The sequence below is a fragment of the Euphorbia lathyris genome, chromosome 5 (assembly GCF_963576675.1).
Source record: "Euphorbia lathyris chromosome 5, ddEupLath1.1, whole genome shotgun sequence".
In the NCBI taxonomy this organism is placed as follows: Eukaryota; Viridiplantae; Streptophyta; class Magnoliopsida; order Malpighiales; family Euphorbiaceae; genus Euphorbia; species Euphorbia lathyris.
This window is the reverse complement of record NC_088914.1, coordinates 7,722,001-7,742,962: the sequence shown is the minus strand read 5'-3', so window position 1 is coordinate 7,742,962 and position 20,962 is coordinate 7,722,001. Positions and strand designations below refer to the sequence as shown.

The 20,962-nt window shown below is 32.0% G+C and overlaps 1 protein-coding gene, 1 long non-coding RNA gene and 1 other non-coding gene across 4 annotated transcripts; 1 reads left to right on the top strand and 2 right to left on the bottom strand.

Annotated features, from left to right (window-relative positions):
• The first annotated feature begins 2,982 nt into the window (after positions 1-2,982).
• Positions 2,983-11,487, top strand: LOC136228539 (uncharacterized). Of its 2 annotated transcripts, none has more exons than XM_066016960.1 (9): positions 2,983-3,194; positions 6,928-7,037; positions 7,766-7,834; positions 8,311-8,426; positions 8,527-8,581; positions 8,677-8,797; positions 9,806-9,853; positions 10,003-10,097; positions 11,010-11,487. In XM_066016960.1, the coding sequence occupies exons 1-9, from the start codon at positions 3,095-3,097 to the stop codon at positions 11,106-11,108; spliced, it is 813 nt and encodes a 270-aa protein (XP_065873032.1). In that variant the 5' UTR covers positions 2,983-3,094; the 3' UTR covers positions 11,109-11,487. The 2 variants fall into 2 exon arrangements, with proteins under 2 accessions (XP_065873032.1, XP_065873033.1); XM_066016961.1 differs by lacking the exon at positions 2,983-3,194 and adding an exon at positions 6,647-6,787.
• A 4,823-nt stretch (positions 11,488-16,310) lies between these two features.
• Positions 16,311-18,890, bottom strand: LOC136231105 (uncharacterized). Its single transcript, XR_010689677.1, has 3 exons — positions 18,405-18,890; positions 16,865-16,966; positions 16,311-16,740 (listed from the first exon to the last, which is right to left on the bottom strand). It is a non-coding gene; the product is annotated as an uncharacterized lncRNA (long non-coding RNA).
• On the bottom strand, positions 18,888-18,990 carry LOC136231400 (U6 spliceosomal RNA). The gene has a single exon (XR_010689792.1). It is a non-coding gene; the product is annotated as a U6 spliceosomal RNA (small nuclear RNA).
• Between the last annotated feature and the right edge of the window lie 1,972 nt (positions 18,991-20,962).

Here is a 20,962-nt window from a genome sequence, read left to right as displayed (position 1 = left end):
TAGGTTTCTGTTTTTATATTAGTAATAAATAGATAGATGGATAAATTATAAAGTATAATTAAAATAAAAATTAAAAAATATGAAAAATAAATGTTATTCTAACTATGAGAGAAACTTAGTTGACTATGTTGGAGACCTATTTCAACATTAGAAGGTTAAAATAGTAATTAACTTTCAAAATATAATTTGAGGGTTTAATTAATAATTTTAGAAAATTAATCGACTGAATTAACTTTCAAAATATAAATTAGGAGAATAAATGTTTAAAAAATGTTACAAATAATTAAAACTATATGCAGAAGTTATTGTTATTTTGTCAGATTTAGTTGTTGTTTGATAAAACTGAAAATTAAGTGTTGAATGTATTGAATGTTATAACTTTTATAAAAATATTAGTTGATAATATTTAACTTAAAAATGTTAAGTTAAATATATTGACTTATCAAAATAAGTGATTTTTAACTTAATTAACTAATTTAAATATGGGAGAAATAACCGTTATTCAACGCACTTAAATTAAATAAGTGTTTAACATTTTAATTTAAGTGATTAAGTGGTTTATCAAACAAGGCTTTAATCGGATTGAGAACCAACTAAGTTTTGAGTTTGAGTCATATTAGGTTTATTAGTTTTCAATAATTCACAAGAATCGAGGTCAATTCGGGACCCGACAGTTCAATTGGCACTCGAATTGGTCCTGATTTTTTATATTTTTAAAAATTATTGTGAGAAAAAGAAAAAGGTAAAATAAAAAATAAAAAGTTTTAATTTTGATTTTTTTAATCTTAAATCTCAATATCCATTAATTTTTTCATTTCTATCTAAACAATAAAATAAATGTATGTATGTAAGAAATTCAATTTTATCAACCCGAATCATTTAGTTAAACTGAATGACCATAATTAATTATAAATCAGAATTGCTATCCAGTCTGGTTTCGATAACATAGATACATGTCGCGCTCCTTGATTCGTGAATGACAGATCACTATTATTACTTCACCTTGGCTGATTTGGTATATCAGGAATAAAGTCATCTTCGACAATGAACTCCCTTCAATCCAAATGGTCAATTTGATATTCTGCAAATTCATTAGGGAATCGGGCATCGATGCAAATCGACCAACAATCAGACCGCATCCTATACCTGATTACATTTATGTTCGATGGGTTCCTTCGCCGACAGGATGGATTAAAGTGAATACCGACGGGTCTGCTAACGGTTCACCAGTGCTGCAGGTTCTGGTGGCATTTTAAGGAATTGCAGGGGCTTCTCAAGGGGTTGTTTTTCATTCCCAATTACGAACTCCTTCACCCACATTGCTGAACTACGAGCGGTCATCTTTGCGATTGACTTGACGTGGGAAAAGGAATGGTGGAACCTCTAGATTGAGTCTGATTCTACGTTTGTGGTTAATCTGCTGAGATTTCGTTCGTCTGCCGTGCCTTGGTCGCTTCGCCAAGACTGGCTCAAGTGCTTATCACAATGGAAGAACATGAATGTTGTGAGTTCTCACATTTTTAGGGAAGAGAATCAGACGGCGGACTCCTTGGCTCATTTTGGCTCCACTTCTCACGGTTTTACTTGGTGGTCTTCAGTACCTTCTTTCTGCTCCTCTTTTGTTTTTGATGACCTCTGTAACATTTGTCATATTCGTTTCTCCTAAACTCTTTGTAATTCTTTATTTCTTTAATATAAGGGGTTGGTAGTTGTTGGGGCCTGGGGTGCCGACCTAGTCGGGATGTCAGGCTCTAGCATCCATCCATGTCCCAGTTTCTTATTAAAAAAATATCTAATACATTATCAGCTCCCTGAACTTGTCCAAAATAGTAGATTGGCTCCCTGAACTTTGCAAGTGTCTCACCAGCTCTCAAAACTTGCTTAATTCGTATCATCAGCTCCCTAAACTTGTCCATAAAAGTAGATTAGCTCCCTGAACTTTACAAATGTCTCACCAACTTCCTAAACTTGCTTATTCTGTAACAACTAAATACAAAAACTTATTAAACCTAAATTCTAAAAATACGTCTCCATCTATTCGAGAGGTAATTTTTTCGCTTCTCATACCTTTCAATTTATTATAAGAGTTAGTGTTGCAGGTTTGAAAGATTGGATGAAGATCGATAGTTAGTATTATGGTTTTTGTATTTAGTTGTTACAGAATAAGTAAGTTTGGAGAGTTGGTAAGACACTTGTAAAGTTTATGGAACTAATCTACTTTTATGGAACTGATGATATGAAATAAGCAATTTTAGGAAGCTGGTGAGACATTGGCAAAGTTCAGAAAGTCAATCTAGTATTTTGAACAAATTCAGGAAGCTGGTAATGTATTAGGCAAACAAAAAAAAAATTAAAGCCATATAAAGTCATTTTTAACCTACCCTTAGCCCTTGTTTGGGAGGAGGTTAATGAGAGTAAATGGAAGTAATGTCAGGTTAAGTATTAAGTTAATCTTGTTTGGGAGTTATTTTTTGAGAGTAAATGGAGGTTAATGGGGTTAAATGTTTACTTCCTCTAACCTCCAAACTCTAACCTCCAAATTGGGGGTTAATGGGAGTAACGTAAACTTTTTTAAAAATTTTTGTTTCTGCAGAGTAAATTTAAGCTTCATTCCCCTCCATATTTAAATTCCCAAATAAAATTAAACATTTAACCTCATTTACATCCTATAAACTCCAAAACAAGGTTAATTTTTAACTTTCCATTCCATCACTTCCCTTCCTTTTCCATTACCTCCTTCAACTCTCACCTTCATTAATCTTCAACAAAGGCTTAGTTAAACTTTCTCCAACCAACAAAAAAAAGTCATTTAAAATTCAATTATTTATTAAAAGGGAGCGCCTTTTCAGGGAAAAAATTGAATGACTAATCCGTAAATTTGCCATATATTAGTATTTTACAATTTAACCCAAACGAAACGTGGTCATGAAGCAGGGCATTTTCGTCAATCAGCACTCACTACTCTTCATCACTTCCTTCCCTCCACTCCCTCCCAAGTCGGAATCAGAACTTCTTCTTTTCCCTCCCTCCCTCCTTCTTCTTCCTCCTGATCTCTCTATTTACATCTTCAATTGAGATTTCGAATATTTCAGAGATGAGCCTGGTCAGAGCTCAGGGGAACTGCGTTGCGATCCGTACTTTCTCTACTTCATCTTCCATCGCTCGTTGTCCTCACGGTTCTGCTTCATCTGCAGGTTCTCTCTCTCTCTCTCGCTCGCTCTCTTGTCTTTGTTAATGTGATTTGTTTTGATCCATAGAGAATCAGAAATTAATTTCGATTATACTGTGCTATGTGCCGACGTTTACCGAAGACGATTTTCCGTTGCTATTTTCCGTTCATCGAGTTTGAATCATTGCGTGTGCTTTTAATTTCTGGATTCACGCGTCTTGTTTTTGCATTTTGTTTATTCTGAAATTAGAAAAATTAATTTTCTATCAGATATTGATGAGAACTCACATGATTAATTGATTAAAAGATAGCACATAAGCTTTAATTATTAGTGTGTTTATGGATGGTATATAGTTCTATAACTAGATTAGTGTATTTCCAATACTTCGAGTCCTTCCTGGTGTGATCACAGCTGCACCAAATTCGTACGATTGGAGATCTTGTATTTTTCCACCCTTTTCTTAATAAAACTATTTATTTAAAAACATAGATGGAGAGACAGAGTAGGAAATTTTTTGGTAAAAAAACAGAAGCTTGAGTAATATAATATTTATGGTAGAGGCTATATCATCATGCTAAATTTTGCAGAGAAAGTAAAAGACAAATGTTCGAATAATAAAATATTTATACTTTATCATGCTTATGAATACAAAATAATCCATTACAAATTTTCTAATTTATATTTTAAAAATGATGCAAGGAAGTTATCGTTTTTGTAGATTTATTTATTAATATTATTGCTGTAAACTACAATTTTGGACGCATATTTTATTATATAATTGCACTTTTCTTTTAAAAATATAGTGGCAGATTTGATTGAAATTGCTTTTAACTTGTGTGCATCAACAGCATCCGACAATGTTCAAACCGAATAATAAATTACCACAAAACAAGAAGTTATATTTTTTTCCTATTATTTTAAAAAATCCAATAGTATTATGCATGATTGTAAGAACCGAGCTGGACCGGCTGCTTATACATAGTTGTAAACACCGAATTGACCTCTTGTTTCAAGCCGGTTTGAACCGGTTATAATTTCAGCTTAGAGGTTGTTTGGATTTTTATTTTTAAAACTCTACATACATATCATTCAGTGAAATTTTTAGTGACTAATAGATGCTCAAATTCCTCCTTATCTTTCTAAATCCGTCCTTATATATTGGTCCCAGACTATATTATATCTTTTTTATTATATTCTAAAATTTCTAACATAAATTTATTTATCTTTATTTTGAACGAATATACATATTTGTAGGAACATCTTCAATAGGCTTATTTATTGGGTTTTTAAGTTAAATTGTTAGAATTTTGTGTCAAAATTGCTATAGCCTCTAATTCCATCCTCAAATCCCTAATTTTTTTTTTCTATAAGTTTCTATTCTCTCCTTATTTCATTTTTTTTATTAATAATTTATTCCTTTTCCTCTCTTATCTTCACTTCGCTACTCTCTTTTTCTTTTCTGTTCCGTTCTCTCTTCTCTCATTTTCCTTTTACTCTTTCCATTTTGTTAATAATCATTTAAATTTTATTATTAAAATATTAAATTTAATTTATATTCATTTACAATAATTTCTATTGTAATAAAAAAATTTAATTTATATTCATTTACAATAATTTATAGTAATATACTAATTTAGTTTCATAAAATATTATTTCAAATTTAATATTTGATTGATATAGCAATAGATTTTAATTTTAGTAATAAATAAATAAATAAGAAATATTATTGGAGATGTAAAGTATTCTTAAAAATTAAATTATTTATATTTTCTTAAAAAAATGTAGGTAATACTCCATAGGACATTTTAAAATTGCCCTTTATACATTGGCGCAAATGGTAGCTAATAATAATGGGAACTAAAGTGGAGTAGAAGGTTCAATCAATCCCTTCATTTTCTGTCAACGTCGTTTGGTAGGTCTCACATCCTAATAGACTAGTTCATTTAGGGCTTGAATGGAGCAGTGGTCCAAGTGCAAAGCTCGATAGCGAGTTAGGCTAAATAAAAATCTACAAAGTCTTCATCTACCAAAAGATATTTGGCTTTTTGCAAGCCCTTTTCCTTTTAGCAATGATAGGATATTTTCTAATCTTATCTAAACAACGAGGAAATACCTTTACCTAAACTTAGTCATACATTTATGTTTTTAAGAAACAACTACGTCATCATAAAATATATAAAATTGATGCTACTTTAGGTCAGGCTCAATTACATCCACGTTTTGGATAATTCAATTTTATTGCCAAGTGTTTTGTTATATTTCAGTCTTAGTGAACAAGTGAATACCAATGAATTTTCATTCCGCCGGTAATTTTCAACAAAATTATTTGAAAAATAGTAAATTTGAGCTAGAAGATTACACTTTCAAAAACGTTAAAGAATATAACTGAATCTGCCCTAGTGTTTTTTGTTGCAAAAAGTTTTGGACAGGAAGGTGTTCAGGATCATGTAAAATCTTAAGGCCAAAGAGTAGCTCAGGAGAGGTCTTAATTTTTAGTTAAAGTTAAAAAATAATATCTTGTAAATACATTTTTTTGTCGTTTAAAAACTTACAAATAAATATTTGAGATTTGTATAGTTTATTAATCAATTTTTCATAAAATTAATAGTTATGATTTAGTTAATTTATAAAATCAGTCTCTATTTTAAAATAAATAATCACGACAATAATTTTTAACAGACTACCTTAATTTACAAATTATACAACTCACATGTTTTCGTTTGTAAACTTTCAAACTATGAAACTATTTACAAATTAATCAAACTACATAATTTATTTTTATTCATATATATACTTATCTCAAATTTTATCTTTAATTAGTGCTACAGTAATCATTATGTTTTTGTACTAATCATTCTAGAATGATAAGGAAAGTTTAGCAATAAAAATCCAAAATTTTAATGTTAGGCAATTTGCACATATTATTTTCTTGTCGATGTTGATTAGAGCTAAGAAGGAAATATGTACCTCTCCCCTAAAAGCGCGTGCGTTTTGATTCCGACCACATTGATCAATCAATCACATGGATGCCATATGTTACCATGTGGTCGGATTGTGGTCCCCCAATTTCCAGCTCAGCGCGTGTCTTCACTCAACTCTCCTTACTTTTATGCTTTGTCGGGTAAACCTGGACACCACATCATCGACTGGGTTCAAAAGGAATTTGTACACTACACGCCGAAATACTTAACACAGAATTTTGTCTAGGTTCAACTACTCTATATATATATATGTTCTCCTCTCCTTGTACGTATAAATGATGTTAATGTATTCAAGTCGCGTGAATAGGAAGTAAGCACACTCACCAGCCTCCTAGTCAGGTGGCCCGCCGAAACCCACTACTTTTTTGGTGGCCTAGAGTGGTTTAAAGCTGAGAGAACCACCACCAACAACATATGTCGTATGTTAATTTTTTTTTTTTATTTCTACTGATTTTCATGTGTAATAAAAGAATCTCTCTTTTTATGCTTCCGGTCAACAATCGGGGCTAATCAAAAGCAAGCGAGCAGAACCAGTTGAACTTCTTCAACTTGTGTTAGGTTGCTCAGATTTTTTGAGTTTTGTCAATTTATTTTTTGCTGCTGATATGAAATTCTTTGGCATTTTCATTAAACCAGGTGACTTAAGTGAAAATGTCTCCCTTTTGATTGTTTGAGAGTACTTTTACGTTGACAATTCTCATTTTGTTGAAGCAGTAAGTAGACACAAACTATGAAAGTGAGAAGAATATATTATTAACGGTTTTCTGTATATGCAGAGGATGTAACTTGTGGTACGCCTACTTGGATTGGTAAGGGTCTTACTTGTGTTTGCTTCAAACGAAAAGGAGCTTACGAAAGAATATGCATCAACTTGACACCCCATCAGGCAAGTATTGTACATTGGTGCATTAATTTAATTCACCACTGAGCTACATTCTGGAGAGCTTTGATTGGCTCTCTCTGTCAGAAACCTTAACTCTATTCATGGTTGCTTGTGCTTGTGCTTATGCTCAAACAGTAACTCAGTTTTTTCCTCTCTTTATTTCATCTTTTCCTACTCTATTACTCTCTCCCTCTGCATTTAAAAGAATGTCATTTTAAGAAAATGCTTTTGTTTCATTTTATAAAATCAAGAGAACATATAGTAATTATTTATAAGTATATCCTTCCATTTAATTTAACTTTAATTATAATGTAATAAACAAAATGATTGGTATTATTCAAGTATTTATAGAAATATTTTAGTAAAATAACACTATAATTAAGAGATTTTAGTAATTACTTTCTTAATCCATATATCAAAACCTTAAACCGCATCATTTCATAAATAGATGGAGTAATATTTTGTCCCTCATTACTTGTTATTATGTACCTCCTTTAAAGTTGCTGTCAAACACAGATCCCAAATAAATTGTTTTAGTCGTTGAAATTTATTAAATTATAACTTTGTAGATATACTATATATATAAAAAAAAAAGTTTGTAGATATGTTGGGTATTTAGAATAGTACCCAAGTCTCTGTTCCCATTGATAAGCTGTCATATTCTATTAGTATGTTGGTAACTGTATTTTCATCTTAGTAATTTCCATTAACATAATGGTTCAAAATTTCAGGAAGAAAGATTGAAAAGGTTGAAGCATCGAATGAAGGTTTATTTTGATGCTTCCAGAGCAGATCATCAGGTGTGGTTTTGAATTACTTCTTGTTCTAATGTGTGTCTGATTTAACTTGTATTAAACTATTGCAATATCTATAGTGTTGTTCTCACGTTAACTACACTCATCATTGTCCTCTAATTATTAAAAATAGAATAAAAAATTATAAATCTTAAATTTTTAAGGAGAAAGTTATAGTCGTTTAATTTTGATTTCCCCCATGGTGCTTTTGAGCGGAATCAATTAAACACATTTTTCAGTAAATGCTATGCGGATGACATTTGTTATAGTTTTCTTGTTTAAGAATTTAAAATTTACAGTATTTATTATTTATGTTACATTTGTTATAGTTGAAGGAATATATATATAATTAACTCGATTTTCATATTGAATCACGTCTCTTCTGCCTCATGGATTCAATAATATTCAATGGTTATTATAAATTTAGGAAAACATGCATCTATTTTGAGTAACATATATTTGAAAACTCCATTTACAAACAGGAAGCTTTAAGAGCATTATGGTATGCCACGTATCCTGATCAAGAGCTTCATGGCTTGATATCTGATCAATGGAAAGAAATGGGATGGCAAGGAAGAGATCCATCAACTGATTTCAGGTTCTTTGCTTTGCTTTTACATTCTTCTCCTTTACCATATTTAGTAAATAAATTATGACCATTCGATGGTTAAGAAATGTTTTTCTTTCCTGATAAACAGAGGGGCTGGATTCATTTCTCTGGAGAATCTTTTATTCTTTGCTAAAACATTTTCGGTGAGATTCAAATTGCATATAGTTAAAGAGACAGTCGATTAATGTATTCTTAATTGCTTTGGCTAAATTTTTTCCCTCTTCATGTGCGGTTGCAGACATCCTTTCAGTGTTTATTAAAAAAGCAGGGAGGAAAAAGATCTGCGTGGGAGTATCCATTTGCTGTTGCCGGCATAAATGTCACCTTCATGATCATGCAAATGCTTGACCTTGATGCTTGTAAGTGCCAAACCTCTAAACTGGTCTAAACGTAAACGTGTCTAGAAAAGTGATAACCCTTCAACTTTGAAAATGACAAATTAGCACTTCAAGTGAGTAAAATGATATGATTAAACTTCTAAGCTCAACATGGCAGAGGAAGGGTAAGATTTGGACCAATCGAAGAAAATATCACTTTGACCATTGTGACATCATGGTCACTAAAGTTTTTCTCCAGCCACGATAAAGTTACAATACAATACAATGATTAGTTTTGTGTCCTAAGTAACACCTAAATAATGACTTGAGGATTCGCAAAATCAATTTTATGATATGTAGTGAGGTTTTTACAATCCGTGGAATTAGGTGAGTGAAATGAGTTAATTTTATTTTATCTAAGTTTATAACTTTAGTTAATTTTTATTACGTGGTTGAGACGTGATATAGAACTCCCTTGTAAATCGTCTATATATATCATTATTTCAGCGCCACTTAAACATTAAACTGACCAATGTAACTTTATTGTAGCAAAATTTTAGTGATCATGAATGCTTTTTACCCCATACAAATCACTTAAAAAAAAGAATTTAGGAGAACAATATACCACTTTAACTAAATTTACAAAAATTAATGGTTTAATACATTCTCAGTCCCTTCAACTTGTCTTTTTTTTCACTGAGCCTCTATATTTAGTGGTCAACCTTTCAACCCATAAAAGTCAACAATTATAATACATTTAACCCCTTTTTACCTACATGTCACTAGGATGGCACATGTTGGTGTACCAACATTAGGATGCGTATGTGTCATGTCACTCCCTTGTAGGTAAAAAGGGACTAAATATATTACAATTGTTTGAGTTTAGGGAAGTGAAAGGCTGGCCACTAAATACAGGCTGAGAAGGATAAGTTCAGGGACTGGGAAGGTGTTAAGCCAAAATTAATTCATCGTTTTTAAATTTTAGAAGCAATCAGCTTTTATGATGTACAACTTGCTTAATTAATCCAGCCCAATTGTATGTGTTTGCAGCAAAACCTAGGACATTCGTCAGATCAGTTTTCTTACAGATGTTATCAGGTAATTAAGAAATAGCAATTCAATCTAGCAAAGTTTAGCTAGAGTATATGGTTTTAAACTTTGTCTTCTTCTTTATTTATTTATTTCCGAATCACCGAGTTACTGAGTTGAATTAATTGGTCATGGCTGCCTAATGTTCTTGTTTTCAGAGAATGAATGGGCTTTTGATTTGCTCTATTGTGTGGCTTTTATGGTTATGGACAAGCAATGGCTGGCGAGGAATGCAACATACATGGAGTTTAACGTAAGCCTGATCTCTGTCTTTATTGATTCTGCGTTTGATCCTGCAAGTTAGAGTCTTGGAATTATTAGGAACAAGGAAAAAAACATTATCTTAGTTTTTGCAATTTTGCTCCTAAAATTAGCAAGGAACTCATGGTATAAAACGGCTCAATTTTACTCCACGGTAGAAATTCTATCTTAATTTTTACACTTTTGTTTGGATGAGTGCAATGGAGGATTATTAAAGAGAGATTAGGAAAAATAAAGTCTGGTGAGTGTTTAGCCCTTCTTAGCATTCCAATTTGAAGTGTTAGATTTAGAACAAAATTAGCCCTCTTAACATTCCAACATGAGTTTATCATTAAACTAAACTAATTAAACTAAACTTTATTAATCCTCCTGAACCATCTTCCCAAAACAGTTGTGTTGTGAATTTGAGCACCAACTAAGGAGAAATTTTACAGTACTTTGGGAATATGCATCCGACCAATGAAAATCGTGTTGTCTACCACTACATGAAAAATGATTGGTATAATGGAAAAAATATATATATATGGCATGAATTGATTGGTAAGGAGTATTTTCGAGAATTCACGCCTAATATTTCATTTCCTTTCATTCACATGGAATTTTTACCTATAAATAGCATGCATTAGCTTAGATTTTAATCATCCAAGCAATTAACAATTCAATTGCTAATTGAAAGATATTCCTGGTGAGTGTATTAAGATTCAGTGTATTTGAGTGTTTTTTTTTATTATTCTTTTTGTACCACTAGTCATACTGTTGAACCACACAAATTTTCATATCATTTATTTTATTATTTTCTTTTATTTTGTTGTCATTTTATGTATTCAAATAAACTTTTCCTTAGACTTGTGACATAATAAAAATAACCTCGTAATTTTTAATAAATAGATTTGATTCTTTGCAGGAGGTTTTGAAATCTACTCGTGCTCAGGTAGAAAGAGAACTTCTGATGGATGATGTCCTTCGAATTGAAGACATGCCTTCATATAGCCTTCTCTTTTAGAAATAACTGGTCAACCAACCAACTAAGGCTTTGTTTGGTTAGTTTGCTAGAATAAACCTTTTTTCCTATTTTGTTTCGGTGAAAAGAGAAATTCCGCATGCTAACCAAACAGGCCTACAAGTTTCGGGCTGGATCATAAACTAGCTCGTTTCTCTTATCTCTAACCAACTTACAGTACATGGGTTTCTTTAATTTGACACTTTCCTACCTACCACACGACACCGTGTTGGGGCGGGGACTCCAGTGAAAAAGAATTCAATGCTGAAGGGCAATTTTGTAATTTATTCTGCTTAGCATTTTAAATTAATTTGCGCAGATTCGGTAACAATGTTAAATCTAACATGTAAAGATGAATTTGAATCTTGTTCTTTTGATCATACATGCATTGCTATCATGGATTATTTCAACTATAACTAATCTATGAATCTTATGGTAGAGTCAAATTTAAATCTCACCAGTTCTGTTAGCCTCAACTGAATGAAGGCCAAAGAAGTTGACTCTGTTCATTAATATTTTTGTCTTAATATCAGACATCCTGCTATTATAAAGTATGAGTATTGGTATTTACCGCTCTTAAATTATTTATCACTGTCCATATTTGGATAATTTTGTCCTTTTCATAAAAAAAATTTCAAAACTGATACTTTTTTTAGAGAATCGGCCAAAATTTGTCCTGAGGTTAGGGCTGTAAATGAGCCAAGCCGCTTCTGAGTGGCTCGGTGGTCGGCTCGATAAAAGCTCAGCTCGACTTGGCTCGATTTGTAAACGAGATGTTAGTGAGCACGATTTAATGGTTTGGTTCGTAAACGAGCCGAGTTTGAGCAGGCTAAAGCTCGGTTCGAAAATTCGCGAGCAGACTCGATTAGAACATTTATGAACAAATTTTAGTTTTGTAGAAAACTATATAGTTTCGTGTTAGTTCCAAATATCCAAACTTAATATTATTTTATTTGCTATTAGATGGGTTCGTTCACAAACATAATAAATGAGTAATAGATGAACTATTTATAAGTATCTTGTTTATTTATTCACGAACTTTGCTTGTGAGCTATTTATGTACACAATTAAATAGCTATTTGCGAGCAAACTTCATAAATACAGTTAACGATTTACTCACAAACAATTCATGGTTAGATAATGAACCAAGCTCGAAGCTCGGCTCGGGCTCGGGCTCGAGCTTGTTAATTTTATAGCGAGCCAAGTTTGAGCAGACCAAAGCTCGGCTCGGCTCGATTACATCCCTACTTGAGGTACATAAATAAAATTTAAAAATCTAATAAACTTTATAATTTAAATTCAATTATAAAATATATATCATATAATTTTATTATATTTACATGTTAATAATAATAATAATAATAATAATAATAATAATAATAATAATAATAATAATAATAGATGTGCCTCCTGTAGGCTTCTAGGCTATTCTTTGTGAGGATCGGCTTGATCGGCACTCACATAGGATAAATCGTTAATTAGTTTTCCTTTCTTTGTTTTGTTTGGGTTTTCCCCTCATCCGATTACCAAAAAAAATAGCTATTTAATTTAAATTTTATATATACTAAATTTATTAAATTTTTAATTTTATCATATTAAATTTAAAATATCATAAATTGGTATTAAAAAAATATTGTTATTAGTATAATTTTTACTAATATTATTAATATTTTACTAAATATAAATTTAATTGTGAATAGAAATATAACGTTTCACATGATTTTTTGGAATTCCGATTGACTACGGTTGAACCCTAACCTCACTTTATTTATTTCTTGTTCTTTGACCGGTCTGATTTTGACAACAATTTAGATTTTGAAGTTGTGTGAGCATAATGTTAATAACAACAACTTTCCGTGACAAGGAGTATAATTTATCGAAGATCTAAATATACTCTTAGAAACATGGGTAAAATGCATTGAAGCTCATTCAAGTTTGAGATATATTTAATAGAAGTTATTAATTGTTTTTTTTTCAATAAAATCACTAACTTTACCATTGACTTCAATTGTCATTTCCATGATTTGTGTACAAAAACTCTAGAATGCTTGATGTGTAACATAAATTAATTGACTATGTACCGATCAAAAGTCATATTGGATATGCTTCACTTTTATGATTGAAAATGATACAAATATGTATGCTACGTGACACATCTAAAACTATATTAAAAAGAAATACATTATTTTTTATTATTCTAATTAGAAAAACTAACTACACATAATGTTATCAGTTTTGGGATTTTATATAAAAACAAAACTACATATAGAAAATTATAGGTTTTGAGATTTCTATAGCCCTGTACAAAAACAATGATAATAAAAAAAAATTGCAATTTTTCAGAATTACAAATAAGTAAAAATAATTATTCTTACATTTTATAAGTTTATATATATATAAATAATTGAATCATGTTGTTAGGGAAGAATTTACATGTTCTAAAAAATTATAAAGGCAAATTTAGATTTTATCCTTTTTTTTTTTTAAGAATTTGGGTCCCTTAATTAAGGGCCTCTGGACGGTCGCCTCTCAATTCATCTCTATGGGCTTGCGTAGTCCGAGAGTAATTTATCCGACAAATAAAAATCGTTTTGTCTACCATTACAGAAGAGATGATTGATGTAAGAAAAAGAATATATACATGTGACATTAATTGATTCAATTGACATATACTCCCTGAATATCCTAAATTTTTTTATTAATACGAAACAAAAGCCTTGAAAACCGTAAAGTACGGGAGTAGATTATCTAAAGGATAAATTATATCCACCTCCACTCAATTTTATTCTTCTAAAATTATAGCCCGTCAACTTTAACACCTCACGTAAAAGTTACTCTATTTTTATCAATATAAAAATCACTCAAGCTTAATCACTCTAATATTATATTAAGCCTATTAAAATGTATTAAGTGCATGGATCAATCAAATATTTTGGACTAAGGTGTGAACGATGGATTAAGTCTATTAAAATGTATCACAAAGTTCCATAAAAAAAAAATCCAAAATATCATAAAGTTTGTTTGCTGATTCCATAGATATAATTAATTCCTCGTGATCTCAAAGTATCCAAAGTTTGTTTGTTTGCTACTTTGCTGATTTCATAGATATAATTAATTCCCCGAGATCTCAAAGTATCCAAAATTTGTTTGTTTGCTACTTTGCTGATTCCATCAACATGAATCAGGATAATCATCAAAACAATGTGTCGGTTCTTTTTCAAAAAAACAATGTGTCTGTTCTGGTTTTCATTAATAAAAAGATTCCTAATCAACATATATTTAAACATCTCTTTCTTCATTTTTATCATTTGTATTTTTGTTCTGCAATTCAATCACCAATGGTGATTCTGAAATCAAAAAAGTTATAAACAAACACAGTAAAGAGAAGCATTCCAACTTACCAACACATTTACTATCCGACATTCTCTCCGAGGTAGCTTCAACATCTTTAACCGATCTTTTCAATGCCAAATCAACTTGCAGAGAATGATTCAAAGCAGCATCAGAAGATTATATTTTTGAGTACGTTTCAATGGATTATTTCTTCATAAATCCATGAGATCGATTGCTTTTTTATTTTGACTTGGATCGATGATGTAACATAATGTTTGTGATTTTTATATCCAAAACCTATGGGGATCCGCACCGATGGATATAGAGAATTGGAGATGGAGATGGAGCCGGAGAGCATTAGTTCTTGAAGTCAAAATCGAAATGGGATAGGTGTTACTGTCCCCAATCCCCACCGTCTCCAAAAAATTCCCTACGAAGATCCCTTGTAAGATTTAAGAAATTGTCTTTCCTCTGATCTATTTCCAATATATCCTCCTAACTATATATGCTTTTCATATTCATAAAATTATCACTCCATTTAGTTATCTTTTTTATTCACATTAATTAATTAATTATGGTGAATCATTGAATCACTAATTAGACAATTAAAAAGAAACTAATCACAACTTTTTTAGTTTTTGCTTTTTTTTTTCTTTCTAGGACTTTTAACACTGTTACATGTAAATAATAAATAGTTTAATATTTTTTTCCTTTCAAGCACTACTACATACAAATATTAACTGCGTTCTAAATGCACCACCCATAATCATGATCTAGGATACAGTTTCAGCCAACAATTTATCGCCTATTAATATCGGATTCCTGTGACCAATTCTTTCCAGTAATTGGATAAATAATTGTTATTTTTAAATTTTTTACTTTAGTTCATAAATTTATTCTATTTCGCACCTCCAATATTTGAATTATTAATTATTACAGTTTAGTCTAATAAAAACTAAAATCTAAACAATATATTATTAAAATACAATGGCTAAACCGTCCGCTTTCCAGATGCTGCAGGCTCCGGTGGGATTTTCCTAAACGACAGGGGCTTGCTCAAAGCTGATTTGCATTCCCTATTGCCCACTCATTTGCTCATATTGCCAAACTCCGTGCAGTTATTTTTGCGGTTGAAATGACATGGGAGAAGAGCTAGCACCGTCTCTGGATCGAATCGGACTCATCTTTTATAGTTGATTTTGTTTCGTAAGCGGTCAACTCAAGTACCGTGGTTGATCTGTCAGGAAAGGTTGAGGTGCTTATCAGTGTTCTAAAAATCGGCCAAAGCAGCTGCCTAGGCGGGGATTTTTAGAACACCATCCCGATTAATCTCCAAGGACCATATCCGCCCGACTAGCGTCTAACGTCTTTTACAATCTTAGTGCTTATAATATTGCTCGGCTATGGATATCATGATTACACACATCTATAGAGAAACTCCCTGGCTCGTTTTAGGACAACCTCCCTGGAGTTAATTTGGTGGTCATCAGCCCCTTCCTTTTATACGACTTTGATTTTTGATGAACTTTATAATGTTGCGCTTGTAAGCACTCCCTGATCCTTACCTCTGTATTTTCTTTTGTTTTTTAATATATCAGGTTAGTCGATGTAGGAGTTGGGGGTGCCAACCTAGTTGGGATGTCCGGCTTCTGTTTTCGGCTACATCCCAATCGTTAATTAAAAAAAATACGATGACTAACAGTGTGTTAGTTAAAAATGTAATTACTAATATCTTTAACCATGAATCTAAACATATTTCTCTTTCTAATGCATAAAGAGGCAATATTAAGAGTATGCATAGCCTTCATCAATTCTAGAGGAATTTACTACCAGAAGCACAAGAGAATATCCAATAATAACACATTTTCACCATTTGAAGTTGTCATCAAGATCAATTTATAAAATAAGGCACACTCGAAGAAAACATATCTGTGACCAACAAACCATTTCAGTGTATTTGTTAGACATCCAAAACATAAATTTTGTAGGAATGGATATTTGCATATAACATACAGGCCAACATTGAATTAACAGATTTTAATATAATTTTGAAACTTGGTCTAACTACTCTGTTAAAAAAGAAAATATGTATACTGATATAAAACAAGCCGTCATACGTGGGCATCCGAGCGGTGCGGGGATGGGAGCGAAAAAATCCCCAAAATATTCAATAGGGATTCCCCGAATCTGTTCCCGCAAGTGTCGGAGACGGAATGGGGAATTCAACCTCGTCCCCACCCCGCCCCGTAGTCACTCCTAACTTTGCCCCGTGTATAGCAAATCCTTTTGTCTTTTTGTATAGCTGTAGAAAACGGTTAGCTAGATCATTTATAGTGTTTATATATGCAACTGTACAGTTTCTGCATGATGAAGTAATGAAATATTTGAATTCATCATCAAGTTTATGATGGTATTAGAGCATCTACCTTTTCCGCACTACCAACCTTAGTTCTGCCTTCTTTCTAGTGAATCTAAACTTGCAATGGCTCAACCAATTCCCACCTCACCAAGCAGCCCTTACTTTCTGCCTGCAATAGAAAACCCAGCACTACAGTTTTGGCTTGGATCAATAATGTGGCAGAATACTTGTGCTTTTTATCTTTGTGTTCGTCATTTGGTAAAGTTTCCAGATTGTGTGGTGTAACACAAACTCTTCTTTGGTGTCAAGGTACTAACTATGAATAGCCGACTACTATCGGTAAAAGGTAGAGGAATGATTAAATGAGACCTATTATGGAATATACATTACAAACGTATAATCATAGCCCTGTAGATTCATTCACATTGTTCGATCCTTCTCAGTAAAACGCGGCGTGTTCGAATTCTGATCGCTTTTACGCGAGAAAGGGGTACCACATTTGCACTGAGTAACTTAGCAGCATCGACATTGACCTTACTCTTCAACCAGGTTACTCTATTCTACATACACGAAATCATTACTTTTTTTTAACAAGAACCACCACCATTTCCTAAAAATTGACATGTTAGAGCTATATATAATGACGGTAAAACTAACTCTTGGATTGAAAACTTCTAATTTTTAAGTAACTGATATGAAACATGATCCATGAACTTGAAACTAAATGAATAAAGCTCTGTTTAAGGGCAAACAGAATTTAGATTTCATTGAGAATTTCTCTTATCTTCTTCAAATATGATAACATGTCTACCTTCAACTATCTATTCTAGGAATCACAGCTTCTTAATTTTCATAAACAATATAACCACAATGCCAAATACCCAAACTCATTGAGATTGGAGATGCAAAAACGTACCTAAATCCATGGTGGAAGTGAGTGAACGGGATCAATAGTGGTTTGAATTGATTGGCCTTTTAGACTAAGATGCAATGCAACTCAAATTGTCTACAATTGATGGGGAAGCTAAACATAAAAGATGGCGTCTGACCTAGAGACCATAACCCCATACAGCAGTAATTGCAATTACCACTCCGCCTACTATAGAATTATAACCTTGCAACTATCTACACATAATTAAGTTCGTACCTATTAATATGCCTTTAAGTTCATGATTGGACTTCAATAGAATAGCTCATCATTTACAAAACACACATAATGGATTCTGATTCAACAAGAATGCATCTGGGCAATTAGCTAAGAGATACTACTGACAGCTAACAATTGGAAATGATGAATTGATATTTCAAGCAACTACACCTCATGAAAGAAGGGCAACTAAGAATCTCATCGAACTTCAAAGAAAGAAAACTCACAAACAATCATATATATAATATAGCCTATTTTCAACATAAAAGAAGGGCAATTAGCAATTAGCTAAGAGATACTCAGAATTCAACATAATCTAAACCATGAATTGATATTTCAAGCAACTAGACCTCATGAAAGAAGGGCAACTAAGAATCTCATCAAACTTCAAAGAAAGAAAACTCACAAACAATCATATTTATAATATAGCCTATTTTGTGAAAGAAAGTGATTAAATTACCTTTGGCCTCGAAATCCTTCAATACATATAGCACCCCGAACCACCTGAAACCAGAAAGAAAGAAAGAAAAATAAAAAAAAGACTTTGCTTTAGAATGAAATATTGTACACTGAATTTTAGCTAATTGCTCTTCCAAAACGATTGAAGGTTGGCTCAACTAGATTACTGTCAAACCCATCAAATAGGCAAGCTCGCCACTATTTCAATTACAGGGATTAGCATGATAATGATCCATATTTGTAGAACATGAGCTATTAAAAATGAAAAAAATGAGAAGATAAAAGGAATAATAGAAAAGGGATTCACAACCATACAAAATTTGATGAAAATGAAGTACCAAAAGACCTATCTATCATTATGATTTCATGAGAACCATAGATGCAGAGCTAAATTTTCCAGCATGGTTCATACTGGGAAGACAAAAGCAGACAATTAAGGGAAGAAAGTAGCCACTGCAGAAAGCATCGTGATTTTAGGTTTAAAAAAAATTTGGACCATTTCTCGATTTATGCGTGTCATCCTTGCGCAGGGGCCATGCTAATCTTCTCTGTATCGTTCCAATTTTATCGGATGTCCCCGAAGGGACAATGTCTATGTGTTGGCTACTGCTAGATAAAGAGTTAAAGGAAGGCATAAGCAACCAATGTGGGATCTGGTTACTTCGAATTCCCATGGGCACTGCAAAATGGAGTTTCGTTTAAGGCCCAAGGATAAAGCCTATCTATATCTAATATATCTCAAGGTCCAAACTAGATATGGGTGGGACTGAGAAATTTTATGATCCATGCTCTAAATAATAATAATTGATCTTACATCACATTTTAACTAATAAAATATTAATATTATGTAATTAATTAATTAAATATATATAATTATTTATTAAAAAAAATTTAGATCGTAAAATATAAACTCTAAATTCTAAAATATAAATCATAAATTTTAAATTACAAATGTTAGACTCTAAAATGTATGAAGTAATATTACGTGATGTACCGAATGTATTATTAAATTTCTTCATTCTCTTGAAACAAAAACTTCAAAAATGTGACCAAAACGAATAAGAAAACATAGAACGAGAATGGACACACATTCTGAATTCAATATATCTAAATCATGAATCGACATTGCAAAGTGGCTACACCTAAGAATCTCATGAAACTAGGATTGTCAAGTTCTGACACGACAACACAATTTACATAGACAACTTACGTAAAACCACCCGTTTGACATGATTATTATTTTTGTTACATTTATGTCATTCATAACATAATAATTATGATAAAGTAACCCGTTTTAAAAGTCTTACATGAAACTTAAAAGAAGAAAAAAAAATCACTAATAATAACATATCATAATATATCCTCTTTTTTTGGACCATTTCTCGATTTATACGTGCCAGGCTATGCTAATGTTCTATGTATCATTCCAATTTTATAGGATGTCCCCAAGAGACAATGTCTTGGGTACAAATTTCGCGGATACTCGTAATGGATTACCCGAACCTTATGTAAAATAGCATGAGACGAGTATGGGATCCAAAAAATTACCCGTGATGGGTACGGGAAGGGTATTGGTTACCTCCATGGTACCTAGTACCCGCCATGTATCTGGATACATAAATTTTATTCTCTTGAAAATCGATGAATTTGGACACCAAACGGAGGAAAAACAAAGATTATCATTGTACCAAAATGAATTTTTTATTTTTATTTTTAGTGTGTTATAATTTCTTGATTATTTGAATGATTTAGAATGTTCAAATTTACAATCATTGTTAAATTTGTGGATGGTTTATTAAATTTATGTTTTGTTAGATTTGTAATTTATTTTATGTGTTTTTTAAGGGTTAAGAGTACTCGGCGGAGATCTGTAATTTAAATGGGACGGGTACATGTCTACCTTCAACTATCTATTCTTTTTTTTTTTTGAAGCAATCAACTATCTATTCTAGTTCTAAGAATCACAGCTTCCTAATTTTCATAAACAATATAACCACAAGGCCAAATACCCAAACTCATTGAGATTGGAGATGCGAGAACGTACCTAAACCATGGTGGAAGAGATTGAACGGATCAACGATAGTGGTTTGGATTGAATGGCCTTCTAGACCAAGATGCAACTCAAATCGTCTACAATTGATGGGGAAGCTCTACAGAAGATGCATCTGACCTGTATAGCAGTAATTGCAATTACCAATTTGCCCACTATAGAATTATAAAATTGCAACTATCTACCCATAATTAAACCCACACCTATCAATATGCCTTACGTTCATAACTTAAATTAAGATCATTTAATTGGACTTCAATAGCATAGCTCATAATTTACAAAACATACTTTTCAAAAAAAAAAAAATTACAAAACCTATCAAAGTCCATGGATTCTGATTCAACATGAATGCATCTGGGCAATTAGCTAAGAGATATTATTAACAATCTATGTTGCACAGAAAAACTGAAACTGACACCCCGTAATGGAAACGGAAACCGAAACGAACATAAAGAGGTTCTGTGCAACATAGCTAACAACTAACAATTGGGAATGATGACTGATACATG